An 18,469-nucleotide genomic window follows, 5' to 3' on the forward strand; every position below is an offset into this window, starting at 1 on the left:
TTCCGAGAGAGAGGTGGAGGTCCGGCAGGAACGACGACTGAGCCTGCCCCGTCGCCATCCTCGGCTGGCACCGGTGTTCCAGAGTCTCGTTGCTCCTATGCCCCAGTCGCCTCCAGAAGTCCCCATGCAGGTGGAATGAGCTCGCCTGACGACTGATGAGAGAGCCCGTCGAATGCAGCTGAATCTCTGTCTCTATTGCGGTGGCGCTGATCACTACCGGCAGAGATGTCCCCAACGTCCTCAGCGTCCGGGAAACGCTCGCACCTAGGTCCGGTGGGAGAGGCCTCCCTAGGTGTGAATGCCACCTCTCCAAGGTTGACTATGCCAGTCTCCATCCAGACACCCACAGGGCAAGTTCTCCAGACTACTGCCCTTATCGACTCTGGCGCTGCTGGCAGTTTCATTTCTAGTTAGTTGGTCCAAAGATGGCGGCTACCCGTGATACAGCTAACCCAACCCCGGTCTATCTCTTCGGTCACGGGCGAGATTCTTTCCGAAGCTGTGCACTGCCAGACAGAACCCCTAGTCCTCCAGGTGGGCGCCTTACATTAGGAGAGGATCTCCTTCTACGTTTTGCGCCATTCCTCTTCCAACATCCTGTTGGGTCTCCCTTGGCTGCAACTACATACCCCTAAGCTGGACTGGAAAGGATTTGGTCCTGAGGAGAGGTCCTGGGAACCCGAGGCTAACATCCTGGACCAAGATCTCATCAAGAGGTTCCTACAGGCCAGAAAGAGGGGGAGGCCAAAGGGGGGGTGGGTACTGTCACGGCCGCGGCGGCGTCCCGTGCTCCGGGCCGCCGCCGCGACTCCTCTCTTTCCCATGCAGCAGCCGGTGTCCATAAGCAGGGACCCGGCGCTGCTGTTACTTCGGCCCCGGGGGGCGTCTCACCTCTCCACGCTCCTGTCCGTCGCTGTGCCGGCCGGCGCGCGCGTCCCCGCCTCCTAGGGCGCGCGCGCGCCGGCTGTCTCAGATTTAAAGGGGCAGTGCGCTCCTAATTGGTCATGCACACAATCACTCCCTATAAATTCCAGCCCTGCCCCACTGCAGGTGTTGGAGCCTCTACATGCTTCCCATAGCGTTTGGCCCAGCTCCCTGTTGTTCCTGATTCCTGTCCGCTACCTGGTCCCTAGTCCTTGTTCCTGATTCCTGTCCGCTACCTGGTCCCCACTCCTTGTTCCTGGTTCCTGCTTCCCCATTACACTTTGGTTCCTGTGTTCAGCCTGTCACGTGCGGTCTCACCTACAGACCATTGCCAGTACCATCTCCTGCCTACTGCTCCTGCCACGCCTCGCCTGCCGTCACTAGCAACCGAGCCAGGGGTAGCGACCTGGGGGTCGCCTGCCGCAGCAAGTCCATCCCGCCTTGCGGCGGGCTCTGGTGAAAACCAGCGGCCCCTTAGACTCCGCTCCCTGGTGAGGTTAGTGCCATCGCTAGGGACGGTCCAGTGGATCCACTACTCCAGGCGTTACACACAGCACTGATCCCTCTGGGGGACTCCAATATACACAGCACTAATACCCTATATACACAGCACTGATCCCCTATATACACAGCACTGATCCCCCTGGGGTCTCCTATATACACAGCACTGATCTCCCTGGGGGCTCCTATATACACAGCACTGATCCCCTATATACACAGCACTGATCCCCCTGGGGGCTCCTATATACACAGCACTGATCCCCCTGGGGTCTCCTATATACACAGCACTGATCCCCCCTGGGGGCCCCTATATACACAGCACTGATCCCCCTGGGGGACTCCTATATACACAGCACGGATCCCCCTGGGGGTCTCCTATATAAACAGCACTGATCCCCCCTGGGGGCCCCTATATACACAGCACTGATCTCCCTGGGGGCTCCTATATACACAGCACGGATCCCCCTGGGGGTCTCCTATATACACAGCACTGATCCCCCTGGAGGACCCCCTATATACACAGCACTGATCCCCCTGGGGAACTTCTATATACACAGCACTGATCCCCTATATACACAGCACTGATCCCCCTGGGGTCTCCTATATACACAGCACTGATCCCCCTGGGGGCCCCTATATACACAGCACTGATCCCCCTGGGGGCTCCTATATACACAGCACTGATCTCCCTGGGGGCTCCTATATACACAGCACTGATCCCCTATATACACAGCACTGATCCCCCTGGGGGCTCCTATATACACAGCACTGATCCCCCTGGGGTCTCCTATATACACAGCACTGATCCCCCCCTGGGGGCCCCTATATACACAGCACTGATCCCCCTGGGGGACTCCTATATACACAGCACTGATCCCCCTGGGGGTCTCCTATATAAACAGCACTGATCCCCCCTGGGGGCCCCTATATACACAGCACTGATCTCCCTGGGGGCTCCTATATACACAGCACGGATCCCCCTGGGGGTCTCCTATATACACAGAACTGATACCCCTGGGGGACCCCCTATATACACAGCACTGATCCCCCTGGGGAACGTCTATATACACAGCACTGATCCCCCTGGGGGCTCCTATTTACAAAGCACTGATCCCCCCCGGGGGACTTCTATATACACAGCACTGATCCCCCTGGGGGTCTCCTATATACACAGCACTGATCCCCCATGGTCCTCCTATATACCCAGCACTGATCCCCCTGGGGGCTCCTATATACACAGCACTGATCCCCCTGGGGGCCCCTATATACACAGCACTGATCTCCCTGGGGGACATGTATATACACAGCACTGATCTTCCTGGGGGACTCCTATATACACAGCACGGATCCCCCTGGGGGCTCCTATATACACAGCACTGATCCCCCTGGGGGCCCCTATATACACAGCACTGATCCCCCTGGGGGCTCCTATATACACAGCACTGATCCCCCTGGGGGCTCCTATATACACAGCACTGATCTCCCTGGGGGCTCCTATATACACAGCACTGATCCCCTATATACACAGCACTGATCCCCCTGGGGGCTCCTATATACACAGCACTGATCCCCCTGGGGTCTCCTATATACACAGCACTGATCCCCCCTGGGGGCCCCTATATACACAGCACTGATCCCCCTGGGGGACTCCTATATACACAGCACGGATCCCCCTGGGGGTCTCCTATATAAACAGCACTAATCCCCCCTGGGGGCCCCTATATACACAGCACTGATCTTCCTGGGGGCTCCTATATACACAGCACGGATCCCCCTGGGGGACCCCCTATATACACAGCACTGATCCCCCTGGGGAACTTCTATATACACAGCACTGATCCCCCTGGGGGCTCCTATTTACACAGCACTGATCCCCCCCCGGGGGACTTCTATATACACAGCACTGATCCCCCTGGGGGTCTCCTATATACACAGCACTGATCCCCCATGGTCCTCCTATATACCCAGCACTGATCCCCCTGGGGGCTCCTATATACACAGCACTGATCCCCCTGGGGGCCCCTATATACACAGCACTGATCTCCCTGGGGGCTCCTATATACACAGCACGGATCCCCCTGGGGGCTCCTATATACACAGCACTGATCCCCCTGGGGGCTCCTATACAGGGGCGCAACTAGAAATGGCTGGGCCCCATAGCAAACTTTTGATTGGGCCCCCCCCCCCCCGACTGACCACTAAACGGTCAAGTGAAGTCATAACTACATAACTGCTAGCTCTGGTCAGGAGTGCTTGCAGTTAAAGGGACGTTTGCAAAACCCAGGAGACCAGCAGGGTCACCCGATGCTGCAAATGATGACGGCTCAGGGGGCCCAGTGTATTGCATGAGCAGGCCATGGGGCCCCCTTATGCAACGTGCCCCATAGCAGCCGCTATGGCTGCTATAGTAGTAGTTACGCCCCTGCTCCTATATACACAGTACTGATCCCCCTGGGGGCTCCTATATACACAACACTGATCCCCTGGGGGCTCCTATATACACGGCACTGATCCCCTGGGGCTCCTATATACACAGCACTGATCCCCCTGGGGCTCCTATATATACAGCACTGATCCCTCTGGGTCCTCCTATATACACAGCACTGATCACCCTGGGGCTCCTATATACACAGCACTGATCCCCCTGGGGGCTCCTATATACACAGCACTTATCCCCCTGGGGGCTCCTATATACACAGCACTGATCTCCTATATACACAGCACTTATCCCCCTGGGGCTCCTATATATACAGCACTGATCCCCCTGGGGCCTCCTATATACACAGCACTGATCCCCCTGGGGGCTCCTATATACACAGCACTGATCCACCTGGGGGACTTCTATATACACAGCACTGATCCCCCTGGGGGCTCCTATTTACACAGCACTGATCCCCCCTGGGGGACTTCTATTTACACAGCACTGATCCCCCTGGGGGTCTTCTATATACACAGCAATGATCCCCCTGGGTCCTCCTATATACACAGCACTGATCCCCCTGGCTCCTCCTATATACACAGCACTGATCCCCCTGGGGGCTCCTATATGCACAGCACTGATCCCCCTGGGGGCCCCTATATACACAGCACTGATCTCCCTGGGGGCTCCTATATACACAGCACTTATCCCCCTGGGGGCTCCTATATACACAGCACTGATCCCCCTGGGGGCTCCTATATACACAGCACTGATCCCCCTGGGGGCCCCTATATACACAGCACTGATCTCCCTGGGGGCTCCTATATACACAGCACGGATCCCCCTGGGGGCCCCTATATACACAGCACTGATCCCCCTGGGGGCTCCTATATACACAGCACTGATCCCCCTGGGGGCTCCTATATACACAGCACTGATCCCCCTGGGGGCTCCTATATACACGGCACTGATCCCCCTGGGGCTCCTATATATACAGCACTGATCCCCCTGGGGCCTCCTATATACACAGCACTGATCCCCCTGGGGCTCCTATACACACAGCACTGATCCCCCTGGGGCTCCTATATACACAGCACTGATCCCCCTGAGGCTCCTATATAGAGCTCTGATCCCCCTGGGGGACTTCTATACAACTACACCGATCTCTCATAGAGATCAGTGTAGCTGTATAACACAGCACCGATTAGATCGGTGCTCTATTGCTATGGCCTGCTGCAGACCATTGCAACAGAATACCGAGCCGGGATCAGCGTCATTCCGACCCTGAGGCCTAGTAAGACCAAGGAATCCCCCCTCCGCGATCGCATTGTGGGGAATGGGGAGCCCGCCACTAGACACCAGGGATGGGCTGCAAATAACACTGTTAGAGGCAGCTGTCATGTTTGACAGCTGCATCTAACGATGTTAATTAGCGGGAGCGGCGATCGGCCCACTCCTGCTAATAGCCGTGGTCCTGTGCTGCAGATATCAGTTGCTATTGTGGCAGTTTAGAGGGGGTCGAGGGGCGGCCCCCCTCTGAACTCCTTTCGCGGACATATGCTGTACGGGTAGGGCATATGTCCTTAAGAGGTTAAGAGACTTGGGTACCGTCCCTTTAAGAGAGACTTGGGTACCATCCCTTTAAGAGCGACTTGGGCACCGTCGGGTGTCGCCTTTGTTACTTGGCTGCCTCTGCTCTGCTACGTAGTGCGGGTGTCGGCTCTGCTACACGGCTGCCTCAGCTCTGCTAAATAGTGCGGGTGTCGGCTCTGCTACATGGCTGCCTTAGCTCTGCTACGTAGTGTGGGTGTCGGCTCTTCTACATGGCTGGCTCAGCTCTGCTACCTAGTGCGGGTGTTGGCTCTGCTACACGGCTGCCTCAGCTCTGCTACTTTACTAACTAAACTCTGCTACTTATAATGGTAAGGACCTTTCATCTTCTCCATCTTCTATTGGCCAATAGTCGACATGTGACTGCGTGGATGTTGTGAGACATTGCCTGACAAGACCTTAGAGTTCCTACTGGCTGCTATATATGAGCTATTTGCATATGTGCTGTGATTGGCTGTTAGCGTTCACAGTGTGGCCATTATTTCCTATGGGAAATTCGGGGTCTTTAAACGTAAATTCCTTAAAAACAACAAATCCGATCGGAACCCAAAATAGAAAGCACACCTGTTACCGCTGAGGGCTTAAGAAAGCAGTTTCAACGGAGTCTGTGCACAAAGCGGCTTGGGCTGTATTAATTGCAGAAGAATGGCTGGAAGAAGCAGAAGAAGAAGCGGAAGAAGAATACGGATTACAATACAGTGCTTTTTCAAGCACTATAATAAATATAGACTCATGTGAATAAGTTACTGAATAGCTAACGATCCCTACAAAACAAATAGAAACCTGATCATATAAAAAAAAAATCATCAAATACTATATATGTATAAAACACATAGATGCATCTAAAATACCTGTTCTATAGTTTTGTTCAACCCGAGGTAGGCCATGTAAGTTTGTACAAGCCTTTTCCGGTAAACGTGCCGGAGAGCCTTGCGATATATATACCGTCCGGCACGCCGGTGTGCTGTCACTTCTGGCCCAGCACGAGATCCACACTGACACTCCATCATGCTGTAAGTATATGTGCTTTATAAATACTGCTTGTAACATGTAATCTGTTGGCTTGATAAAGGTGCCCACCGAAACGCGTTGCCTTAGTGATTTGTATCAACGGAATGCTTGATTGAAGTATTCTCCGGTGTGTTCCGACCTCTGCATCTGTATACAGGCGTCCTGGAGGGGGTTAGGCTTGATCTTCAGCCTCTCCCCCACTGTAGAGTAAGTGCTACATGCTGAGTTGATGGCCTTTTAACTAGATGATCCGTGGTTCCTGCCCCTGAGCGCTGCATTTTTGTGTTGTATCTCCCCAAGATAGAAGGGAAGACGCTGCAGTGAGGAGAGGATACGCACCCAAGATAGAAGGGAAGAAGCTGCAGTGAGGAGAGGATGCGCACCTAAGATAGAAGGGAAGAAGCTGCAGTGAGGAGAGGATACGCACCCTAGATAGAAGGGAAGATGCTGCAGTGAGGAGAGGATACGCACCCTAGATAGAAGGGAAGATGCTGCAGTGAGGAGAGGATACGCACCCTAGATAGAAGGGGAGACGCTGCAGTGAGGAGAGGATACGCACCCTAGATAGAAGGGGAGACGCTGCAGTGAGGAGAGGATACGCACCCTAGATAGAAGGGAAGATGCTGCAGTGAGGAGAGGATACGCACCCTAGATAGAAGAGGAGACGCTGCAGTGAGGAGAGGATACGCACCCTAGATAGAAGGGGAGACGCTGCAGTGAGGAGAGGATACGCACCCTAGATAGAAGGGAAGATGCTGCAGTGAGGAGAGGATACGCACCCTAGATAGAAGGGAAGACGCTGCAGTGAGGAGAAGATACGCACCCTAGATAGAAGGGAAGAAGCTGCAGTGAGGAGAGGATACGCACCCTAGATAGAAGGGAAGATGCTGCAGTGAGGAGAGGATATGCACCCTAGATAGAAGGGAAGATGCTGCAGTGAGAAAAGGATACGCACCCTAGATAGAAGGGAAGACGCTGCAGTGAGGAGAGGATACGCACCCTAGATAGAAGGGAAGATGCTGCAGTGAGGAGAGGATACGCACCCTAGATAGAAGGGAAGATGCTGCAGTGAGGAGAGGATACGCACTCTAGATAGAAGGGAAGACTTCGGATAGTGTTGGTGTGTCCTTCTCAAGCCAATGTCTCAGAAAACATTTATTCAGAGAGAGTAAAGATAAGTACTATACTATACTGTACTGTACTATACTGTACTATACTGTACTATACTATACTGTACTGTACTATACTGTACTATACTATACTATACTGTACTATACTATACTGTACTATACTGTACTATACTGTACTATACATTACTATACTATACTATACTGTACTATACTATACTATACTGTACTATACTGTACTATACATTACTATACTATACTGTCCTATACTGTACTATACTGTACTATACATTACTATACTATACTATACTGTACTATACTATACTATACTGTACTATACTGTACTATACTATACTGTACTATACATTACTATACTGTACTATACTATACTATACTGTACTATACTATACTATACTGTACTATACTGTACTATACTATACTGTACTATACATTACTATACTGTACTATACTATACTGTACTATACTATCCTATACTGTACTATACTATACTGTACTATACTATCCTATACTGTACTATACTATACTATACTGTAATATACATTACTATACTGTACTATACTATTCTATACTGTACTATACTATACTATACTGTACTATACTATACTGTACTATACATTACTATACTGTACTATACTATCCTATACTGTACTATACTATCCTATACTGTACTGTACTATACTATACTGTACTGTACTTTACTGTACTATACTGTACTATACTGTACTATACTATACTGTACTATACTGTACTGTACTATACTATTCTATACTGTACTATACTATACTGTACTATACTATACTATACTGTACTATACTATACTGTACTATACATTACTATACTGTACTATACTATACTGTACTATACTGTACTATACTATACTGTACTATACTGTACTATACTATACTATACTGTACTATACTATACTATACTGTACTATACTATACTGTACTGTACTGTACTATACTATACTGTACTATACTGTACTATACTGTACTGTACTATACTATACTGTACTATACTATACTGTACTATACTGTACTATACTATACTGTACTATACTATCCTATACTGTACTGTACTATACTATACTGTACTGTACTTTACTGTACTATACTATCCTATACTGTACTATAATATACTGTACTGTACTTTACTATACTATACTATACTATCCTATCCTGTACTGTACTATACTATACTGTCCTATACTGTACTATACTATCCTATACTATACTATACTGTACTGTACTATACTATACTGTACTATACTGTACTGTACTATACTATCCTATACTGTACTATCCTATACTGTACTATACTATACTGTACTGTACTATACTATACTGTACTATACTGTACTTTACTGTACTATACTATCCTATACTGTACTATACTATACTGTACTGTACTTTACTATACTGTGCTATCCTATCCTATACTGTACTGTACTATACTATACTGTACTATACTGTACTATCCTATACTGTACTGTACTATACTATACTGTACTATACTGTACTATACTATACTGTACTATACTATCCTATACTGTACTGTACTATACTATACTGTACTATACTGTACTATACTATACTGTACTATACTATCCTATACTGTACTATACTATACTGTACTGTACTATACTATACTGTACTATACTGTACTGTACTTTACTATACTGTACTATACTATCCTATACTGTACTGTACTATACTATACTGTACTATACTATACTGTACTATATATTACTATACTGTACTATACTATTCTATACTGTACTATACTATACTATACTGTACTATACTGTACTATACTATACTATACTATACTGTACTATACTGTACTATACTGTACTATACTATTCTATACTGTACTATACTATACTATACTGTACTATACTGTACTATACTATACTATACTGTACTATACATTACTATACTGTACTATACTATTCTATACTGTACTATACTGTACTATACATTACTATACTGTACTATACTATACTGTACTATACTATCCTATACTGTACTGTACTATACTGTACTATACTATACTGTACTGTACTGTACTGTACTTTACTGTACTATACTGTACTATACTGTACTATACTGTACTGTACTATACTATACTATACTGTACTATACTGTACTGTACTGTACTGTACTATACTATTCTATACTGTACTATACTATACTATACTGTACTATACATTACTATACTGTACTATACTATACTGTACTATACTATCCTATACTGTACTGTACTATACTGTACTGTACTTTACTGTACTATACTGTACTATACTGTACTATACTGTACTGTACTATACTATACTATACTGTACTATACTGTACTGTACTGTACTGTACTATACTATTCTATACTGTACTATACTATACTATACTGTACTATACATTACTATACTGTACTATACTGTACTATACTGTACTGTACTGTACTATACTATTCTATACTGTACTATACTATACTATACATTACTATACTGTACTATACTATACTGTACTATACTATCCTATACTGTACTATACTGTACTATACATTACTATACTATACTGTCCTATACTGTACTATACTGTACTATACATTACTATACTATACTGTACTATACTGTCCTATACTGTACTATACTATACTGTCCTATACTGTCCTATACTATACTATCCTATACTGTACTATACTGTCCTATACTGTACTATACTGTCCTATACTGTACTACTACTGTCCTATACTGTACTGTAGTAGATTATAAGCAGACAGAATAGAAGACACTGCCGTGAGGCGGGGGTCCGTAGATAGACGGGTGCCACTTACCTGATGGCCTCTGTATGCGCCTCCTCTGTCACCATTATAATCTTCTTCTCTGCCTCCTTCTCCAGACGTTGCTGAGGAAAACAAACAAAGCCAAATCAAATCCTGCCAAGTCCTAAGGAAGGGAATGGCTGCAGAAAAGACTTTCCCAAGAGGCGTCTAAGCAGCTGAGGTTGGGGTAGTAATATCCCATAAGCCGTAGAGGAGCAGGTTGTATGTGTTATTCTATATACATCACAGTCATGGTATATAGCTGTTAGGAGACAGGTGGTAGCTTTCATGTAGACTCTTTCCCCAGCTCCTACCAGCTGGATTGTGTCCTCTCTCCTCCTCCCTGAGAGCCGAGTCCCCAGCAGGGTCAGGGATGGGAGAGGGAGAGAGGAGGCATTACAGCTTGCTGCACTTTAGCTCAGGGACGTCTCTTTGACTGAGGTACCAGGTGTTTCTTTGACCTAACACCATCTAAGTGTCCGCAGCTTGGAACATGAATTGCAGCTGACAGATTCCCTGTATGTATTTTCTGCAGGGTTTTCTTGGATCTAGTGCATCCCTTTCCCAGGGATGATTTACAGATGAGAGTCAGCGCATAGCCTGGGCCGGAGCAGAGTGTGGTAGCCTGGGCCAGAGTCGCGCCCTGGGTCTGGGCTGGAGCCTTGTGTGGTAGCCTGGGCCGGAGCAGTGCGTGGTAGCCTGGGCCAGAGCAGAGTGTGGTAGCCTGGGCCAGAGTCGCGCCCTGGGTCTGGGCTGGAGCCGTGTGTGGTAGCCTGGGCCGGAGCGGCGCGTGGTAGCCTGGGCCGGAGCAGAGTGTGGTAGCCTGGGCCAGAGTCGCGCCCTGGGTCTGGGCTGGAGCCTTGTGTGGTAGCCTGGGCCGGAGCGGCGCTTGGTAGCCTGGGCCAGAGCAGAGTGTGGTAGCCTGGGCCAGAGTCGCGCCCTGGGTCTGGGCTCGAGCCTTGTGTAGAAGCCTGGGCCGGAGCGGCGCGTGGTAGCCTGGGCCAGAGCAGAGTGTGGTAGCCTGGGCCAGAGTCGCGCCCTGGGTCTGGGCTGGAGCCTTGTGTGGTAGCCTGGGCCGGAGCAGTGCGTGGTAGCCTGGGCCAGAGCAGAGTGTGGTAGCCTGGGCCAGAGTCGCGCCCTGGGTCTGGGCCGGAGCGGCGCGTGGTAGCCTGGGCCGGAGCGGCGCGTGGTAGCCTGGGCCGGAGCAGAGTGTGGTAGCCTGGGCCAGAGTCGCGCCCTGGGTCTGGGCTGGAGCCTTGTGTGGTAGCGTGGGCCAGAGCGGCGCGTGGTAGCCTGGGCCGGAGCGGCGAGTGGTAGCCTGGGCTGGAGCAGAGTGTCGTAGCCTGGGCCAGAGTCGCGCCCTGGGTCTGGGCTGGAGCCTTGTGTGGTAGCCTGGGCCAGAGCGTCGCGTGGTAGCCTGGGCCGGAGCGGCGTGTGGTAGCCTGGGCTGCAGCAGAGTGTGGTAGCCTGGGCCAGAGTCGCGCCCTGGGTCTGGGCTGGAGCCTTGTGTGGTAGCCTGGGCCGGAGCGGCGCGTGGTAGCCTGGGCAAGAGCAGAGTGTGGTAGCCTGGGCCAGAGTCGCGCCCTGGGTCTGTGCTGGAGCCTTGTGTGGTAGCCTGGGCCGGAGCAGTGCGTGGTAGCCTGGGCCAGAGCAGAGTGTGGTAGCCTGGGCCAGAGTCGCGCCCTGGGTCTGGGCTGGAGCCTTGTGTGGTAGCCTGGGCCAGAGCGGCGCGTGGTAGCCTGGGCCGGAGCGGCGAGTGGTAGCCTGGGCTGGAGCAGAGTGTGGTAGCCTGGGCCAGAGTCGCGCCCTGGGTCTGGGCTGGAGCCTTGTGTGGTAGCCTGGGCCAGAGCGTCGCGTGGTAGCCTGGGCCGGAGCGGCGTGTGGTAGCCTGGGCTGCAGCAGAGTGTGGTAGCCTGGGCCAGAGTCGCGCCCTGGGTCTGGGCTGGAGCCTTGTGTGGTAGCCTGGGCCGGAGCGGCGCGTGGTAGCCTGGGCCAGAGCAGAGTGTGGTAGCCTGGGCCAGAGTCGCGCCCTGGGTCTGGGATCGAGCCTTGTGTGGTAGCCTGGGCTGGAGCGGCGCGTGGTAGCCTGGGCAAGAGCAGAGTGTGGTAGCCTGGGCCAGAGTCGCGCCCTGGGTCTGGGCTGGAGCCTTGTGTGGTAGCCTGGGCCGGAGCAGTGCGTGGTAGCCTGGGCCAGAGCAGAGTGTGGTAGCCTGGGCCAGAGTCGCGCCCTGGGTCTGGGCTGGAGCCTTGTGTGGTAGCCTGGGCCGGAGCGGCGCGTGGTAGCCTGGGCCGGAGCAGAGTGTGGTAGCCTGGGCCAGAGTCGCGCCCTGGGTCTGGGCTGGAGCCTTGTGTGGTAGCCTGGGCCGGAGCGGCGCATGGTAGCCTGGGCCAGAGCAGAGTGTGGTAGCCTGGGCCAGAGTCGCGCCCTGGGTCTGGGCTCGAGCCTTGTGTGGAAGCCTGGGCCGGAGCGGCGCGTGGTAGCCTGGGCCAGAGCAGAGTGTGGTAGCCTGGGCCAGAGTCGCGCCCTGGGTCTGGGCTGGAGCCTTGTGTGGTAGCCTGGGCCGGAGCAGTGCGTGGTAGCCTGGGCCAGAGCAGAGTGTGGTAGCCTGGGCCAGAGTCGCGCCCTGGGTCTGGGCCAGAGCGGCGCGTGGTAGCCTGGGCCGGAGCGGCGCGTGGTAGCCTGGGCCGGAGCAGAGTGTGGTAGCCTGGGCCAGAGTCGCGCCCTGGGTCTGGGCTGGAGCCTTGTGTGGTAGCCTGGGCCAGAGCGGCGCGTGGTAGCCTGGGCCGGAGCGGCGAGTGGTAGCCTGGGCTGGAGCAGAGTGTCGTAGCCTGGGCCAGAGTCGCGCCCTGGGTCTGGGCTGGAGCCTTGTGTGGTAGCCTGGGCCAGAGCGTCGCGTGGTAGCCTGGGCCGGAGCGGCGTGTGGTAGCCTGGGCTGCAGCAGAGTGTGGTAGCCTGGGCCAGAGTCGCGCCCTGGGTCTGGGCTGGAGCCTTGTGTGGTAGCCTGGGCCGGAGCGGCGCGTGGTAGCCTGGGCCAGAGCAGAGTGTGGTAGCCTGGGCCAGAGTCGCGCCCTGGGTCTGGGCTCGAGCCTTGTGTGGAAGCCTGGGCCGGAGCGGCGCGTGGTAGCCTGGGCCAGAGCAGAGTGTGGTAGCCTGGGCCAGAGTCGCGCCCTGGGTCTGGGCTGGAGCCTTGTGTGGTAGCCTGGGCCGGAGCAGTGCGTGGTAGCCTGGGCCAGAGCAGAGTGTGGTAGCCTGGGCCAGAGTCGCGCCCTGGGTCTGGGCTGGAGCCTTGTGTGGTAGCCTGGGCCGGAGCGGCTCGTGGTAGCCTGGGCCGGAGCAGAGTGTGGTAGCCTGGGCCAGAGTCGCGCCCTGGGTCTGGGCTGGAGCCTTGTGTGGTAGCCTGGGCCAGAGCGGCGCGTGGTAGCCTGGGCCGGAGCGGCGAGTGGTAGCCTGGGCTGGAGCAGAGTGTCGTAGCCTGGGCCAGAGTCGCGCCCTGGGTCTGGGCTGGAGCCTTGTGTGGTAGCCTGGGCCAGAGCGTCGCGTGGTAGCCTGGGCCGGAGCGGCGTGTGGTAGCCTGGGCTGCAGCAGAGTGTGGTAGCCTTGGCCAGAGTCGCGCCCTGGGTCTGGGCTGGAGCCTTGTGTGGTAGCACGGGCCGGAGCGGCGCGTGGTAGCCTGGGCCAGAGCGGCGTGTGGTAGCCTGGGCTGGAGAGGCGTGTGGTAGCCTGGGCCAGAGTCGCGCCCTGGGTCTGGGCTGGAGCCTTGTGTGGTAGCCTGGGCCGGAGCAGCGCGTGGTAGCCTGGGCCGGAGCGGCATGTGGTAGCCTGGGCTGGAGCAGAGTGTGGTAGCCTGGGCCAGAGTCGCGCCCGGCTGGAGCCTTGTGTGGTAGCCTGGGTCGGAGCGGCGCGTGGTAGTCTGGGGCGGAGCGGCGTGTGGTAGCCTGGGCAGGAGCGGCGCATGGTAGCTTGGGCCAGAGCGGTGCGTGGTAGCCTGGGCTGGAGCAGAGTGTGGTAGCCTGGGCCAGAGTCGCGCCCGGCTGGAGACTTGTGTGGTAGCCTGGGCCGGAGCAGCGTGTGGTAGCCTGGGCCGGAGTGGCGCGTGGTAGCCTGGGCTGGAGCAGCGTGTGGTAGCCTGGGCCGGAGAGGCGCGTGGTAGCCTGGGCCGGAGTGGCGCGTGGTAGCCTGGGCCTGAGCGGCGTGTGGTAGCCTGGGCAGGAGCGGCGTGTGGTATCCTGGGCCAGAGCGGTGCGTGGTAGCCTGGGCCGGAGCAGCGTGTGGTAGCCTGGGCTGGAGCGGCGCGTGGTAGCCTGGGCCGGAGCGGCGCGTGGTAGCCTGGGCCAGAGGGGTGCGTGGTAGCCTGGGCCGGAGCAGCGTGTGGTAGACTGGGCTGGAGCAGCGTGTGGTAGCCTGGGCTGGAGCAGCGTGTGGTAGCCTGGGCCGGAGAGGCGCGTGGTAGCCTGGGCCGGAGCGGCGTGTGGTAGCCTGGGCTGCAGCAGAGTGTGGTAGCCTGGGCCAGAGTCGCGCCCTGGGTCTGGGCTGGAGCCTTGTGTGGTAGCCTGGGCCAGAGGGGTGCGTGGTAGCCTGGGCCGGAGCAGCGTGTGGTAGCCTGGGCCGGAGCAGCGTGTGGTAGCCTGGGCTGGAGCAGCGTGTGGTAGCCTGGGCCGGAGAGGCGCGTGGTAGCCTGGGCCGGAGTGGCGCGTGGTAGCCTGGGCCTGAGCGGCGTGTGGTAGCCTGGGCAGGAGCGGCGTGTGGTAGCCTGGGCCAGAGCGGTGTGTGGTAGCCTGGGCCGGAGCAGCGTGTGGTAGCCTGGGCTGGAGCGGCGCGTGGTAGCCTGGGCCGGAGCGGCGCGTGGTAGCCTGGGCCAGAGGGGTGCGTGGTAGCCTGGGCCGGAGCAGCGTGTGGTAGCCTGGGCCGGAGCAGCGTGTGGTAGCCTGGGCTGGAGCAGCGTGTGGTAGCCTGGGCCGGAGAGGCGCGTGGTAGTCTGGGCCGGAGCGGCGTGTGGTAGCCTGGGCTGCAGCAGAGTGTGGTAGCCTTGGCCAGAGCAGAGTGTGGTAGCCTGGGCCAGAGTCGCGCCCTGGGTCTGGGCTGGAGCCTTGTGTGGTAGCCTGGGCCGGAGCGGCGCGTGGTAGCCTGGGCCGGAGCAGAGTGTGGTAGCCTGGGCCAGAGTCGCGCCCTGGGTCTGGGCTGGAGCCTTGTGTGGTAGCCTGGGCCGGAGCGGCGCGTGGTAGCCTGGGCCGGAGCGGCGAGTGGTAGCCTGGGCTGGAGCAGAGTGTGGTAGCCTGGGCCAGAGTCGCGCCCTGGGTCTGGGCTGGAGCCTTGTGTGGTAGCCTGGGCCAGAGCGTCGCGTGGTAGCCTGGGCCGGAGCGGCGTGTGGTAGCCTGGGCTGCAGCAGAGTGTGGTAGCCTTGGCCAGAGTCGCGCCCTGGGTCTGGGCTGGAGCCTTGTGTGGTAGCCTGGGCCGGAGCGGCGCGTGGTAGCCTGGGCCAGAGCGGCGTGTGGTAGCCTGGGCTGGAGCGGCGTGTGGTAGCCTGGGCCAGAGTCGCGCCCTGGGTCTGGGCTGGAGCCTTGTGTGGTAGCCTGGGCCGGAGCAGCGCGTGGTAGCCTGGGCCGGAGTGGCATGTGGTAGCCTGGGCTGGAGCAGAGTGTGGTAGCCTGGGCCAGAGTCGCGCCCGGCTGGAGCCTTGTGTGGTAGCCTGGGTCGGAGCGGCGCGTGGTAGTCTGGGCCGGAGCGGCGTGTGGTAGCCTGGGCTGCAGCAGAGTGTGGTAGCCTTGGCCAGAGCAGAGTGTGGTAGCCTGGGCCAGAGTCGCGCCCTGGGTCTGGGCTGGAGCCTTGTGTGGTAGCCTGGGCCGGAGCGGCGCGTGGTAGCCTGGGCCGGAGCAGAGTGTGGTAGCCTGGGCCAGAGTCGCGCCCTGGGTCTGGGCTGGAGCCTTGTGTGGTAGCCTGGGCCAGAGCGGTGCGTGGTAGCTTGGGCCGGAGCGGCGAGTGGTAGCCTGGGCTGGAGCAGAGTGTCGTAGCCTGGGCCAGAGTCGCGCCCTGGGTCTGGGCTGGAGCCTTGTGTGGTAGCCTGGGCCAGAGCGTCGCGTGGTAGCCTGGGCCGGAGCGGCGTGTGGTAGCCTGGGCTGCAGCAGAGTGTGGTAGCCTTGGCCAGAGTTGCGCCCTGGGTCTGGGCTGGAGCCTTGTGTGGTAGCACGGGCCGGAGCGGCGCGTGGTAGCCTGGGCCAGAGCGGCGTGTGGTAGCCTGGGCTGGAGCGGCGTGTGGTAGCCTGGGCCAGAGTCGCGCCCTGGGTCTGGGCTGGAGCCTTGTGTGGTAGCCTGGGCCGGAGCAGCGCGTGGTAGCCTGGGCCGGAGTGGCATGTGGTAGCCTGGGCTGGAGCAGAGTGTGGTAGCCTGGGCCAGAGTCGCGCCCGGCTGGAGCCTTGTGTGGTAGCCTGGGTCGGAGCGGCGCGTGGTAGTCTGGGCCGGAGCGGCGTGTGGTAGCCTGGGCTGCAGCAGAGTGTGGTAGCCTTGGCCAGAGCAGAGTGTGGTAGCCTGGGCCAGAGTCGCGCCCTGGGTCTGGGCTGGAGCCTTGTGTGGTAGCCTGGGCCGGAGCGGCGCGTGGTAGCCTGGGCCGGAGCAGAGTGTGGTAGCCTGGACCAGAGTCGCGCCCTGGGTCTGGGCTGGAGCCTTGTGTGGTAGCCTGGGCCAGAGCGGCGCGTGGTAGCCTGGGCCGGAGCGGCGAGTGGTAGCCTGGGCTGGAGCAGAGTGTCGTAGCCTGGGCCAGAGTCGCGCCCTGGGTCTGGGCTGGAGCCTTGTGTGGTAGCCTGGGCCAGAGCGTCGCGTGGTAGCCTGGGCAGGAGCGGCGTGTGGTAGCCTGGGCTGCAGCAGAGTGTGGTAGCCTTGGCCAGAGTCGCGCCCTGGGTCTGGGCTGGAGCCTTGTGTGGTAGCACGGGCCGGAGCGGCGCGTAGTAGCCTGGGCCAGAGCGGCGTGTGGTAGCCTGGGCTGGAGCGGCGTGTGGTAGCCTGGGCCAGAGTCACGCCCTGGGTCTGGGCTGGAGCCTTGTGTGGTAGCCTGGGCCGGAGCAGCGCGTGGTAGCCTGGGCCGGAGCGGCATGTGGTAGCCTGGGCTGGAGCAGAGTGTGGTAGCCTGGGCCAGAGTCGCGCCCGGCTGGAGCCTTGTGTGGTAGCCTGGGTCGGAGCGGCGCGTGGTAGTCTGGGCCGGAGCGGCGTGTGGTAGCCTGGGCAGGAGCGGCGCGTGGTAGCTTGGGCCAGAGCGGTGCGTGGTAGCCTGGGCTGGAGCAGAGTGTGGTAGCCTGGGCCAGAGTCGCGCCCGGCTGGAGCCTTGTGTGGTAGCCTGGGCCGGAGCAGCGTGTGGTAGCCTGGGCCGGAGTGGCGCGTGGTAGCCTGGGCCGGAGCGGCGTGTGGTAGCCTGGGCAGGAGCGGCGTGTGGTAGCCTGGGCCAGAGCGGTGTGTGGTAGCCTGGGCCGGAGCAGCGTGTGGTAGCCTGGGCTGGAGCGGCGCGTGGTAGCCTGGGCCGGAGCAGCGTGTGGTAGCCTGGGCTGGAGCGGCGCGTGGTAGCCTGGGCCGGAGCGGCGCGTGGTAGCCTGGGCCAGAGGGGTGCGTGGTAGCCTGGGCCGGAGCAGCGTGTGGTAGCCTGGGCCGGAGCGGCGCGTGGTAGCCTGGGCCAGAGGGGTGCGTGGTAGCCTGGGCCGGAGCAGCGTGTGGTAGCCTGGGCCGGAGCAGCGTGTGGTAGCCTGGGCTGGAGCAGCGTGTGGTAGCCTGGGCCGGAGTGGCGCGTGGTAGCCTGGGCCGGAGCGGCGTGTGGTAGCCTGGGCAGGAGCGGCGTGTGGTAGCCTGGGCCAGAGCGGTGCGTGGTAGCCTGGGCCGGAGCAGCGTGTGGTAGCCTGGGCTGGAGCGGCGCGTGGTAGCCTGGGCCGGAGCGGCGCGTGGTAGCCTGGGCCAGAGGGGTGCGTGGTAGCCTGGGCCGGAGCAGCGTGTGGTAGACTGGGCCGGAGCAGCGTGTGGTAGCCTGGGCTGGAGCAGCGTGTGGTAGCCTGGGCCGGA

At 57.0% G+C, this 18,469-nt stretch overlaps 1 protein-coding gene across 2 annotated transcripts in view; it reads right to left on the reverse strand.

Annotated features, from left to right (window-relative positions):
• The window catches only part of BBOF1 (basal body orientation factor 1), a 149,186-nt gene that overhangs the window by 66,347 nt on the left and 64,370 nt on the right, over positions 1-18,469 (reverse strand). For both annotated transcript variants that reach the window (XM_069950848.1, XM_069950847.1), the window contains one exon: positions 10,447-10,517. In XM_069950848.1, the coding sequence (XP_069806949.1) occupies positions 10,447-10,517 (71 nt within the window). The remainder of the gene's footprint in view (positions 1-10,446; positions 10,518-18,469) is intronic.

The sequence above is a fragment of the Dendropsophus ebraccatus genome, chromosome 13 (genome assembly GCF_027789765.1).
Source record: "Dendropsophus ebraccatus isolate aDenEbr1 chromosome 13, aDenEbr1.pat, whole genome shotgun sequence".
NCBI classification, from domain to species: Eukaryota; Metazoa; Chordata; class Amphibia; order Anura; family Hylidae; genus Dendropsophus; species Dendropsophus ebraccatus.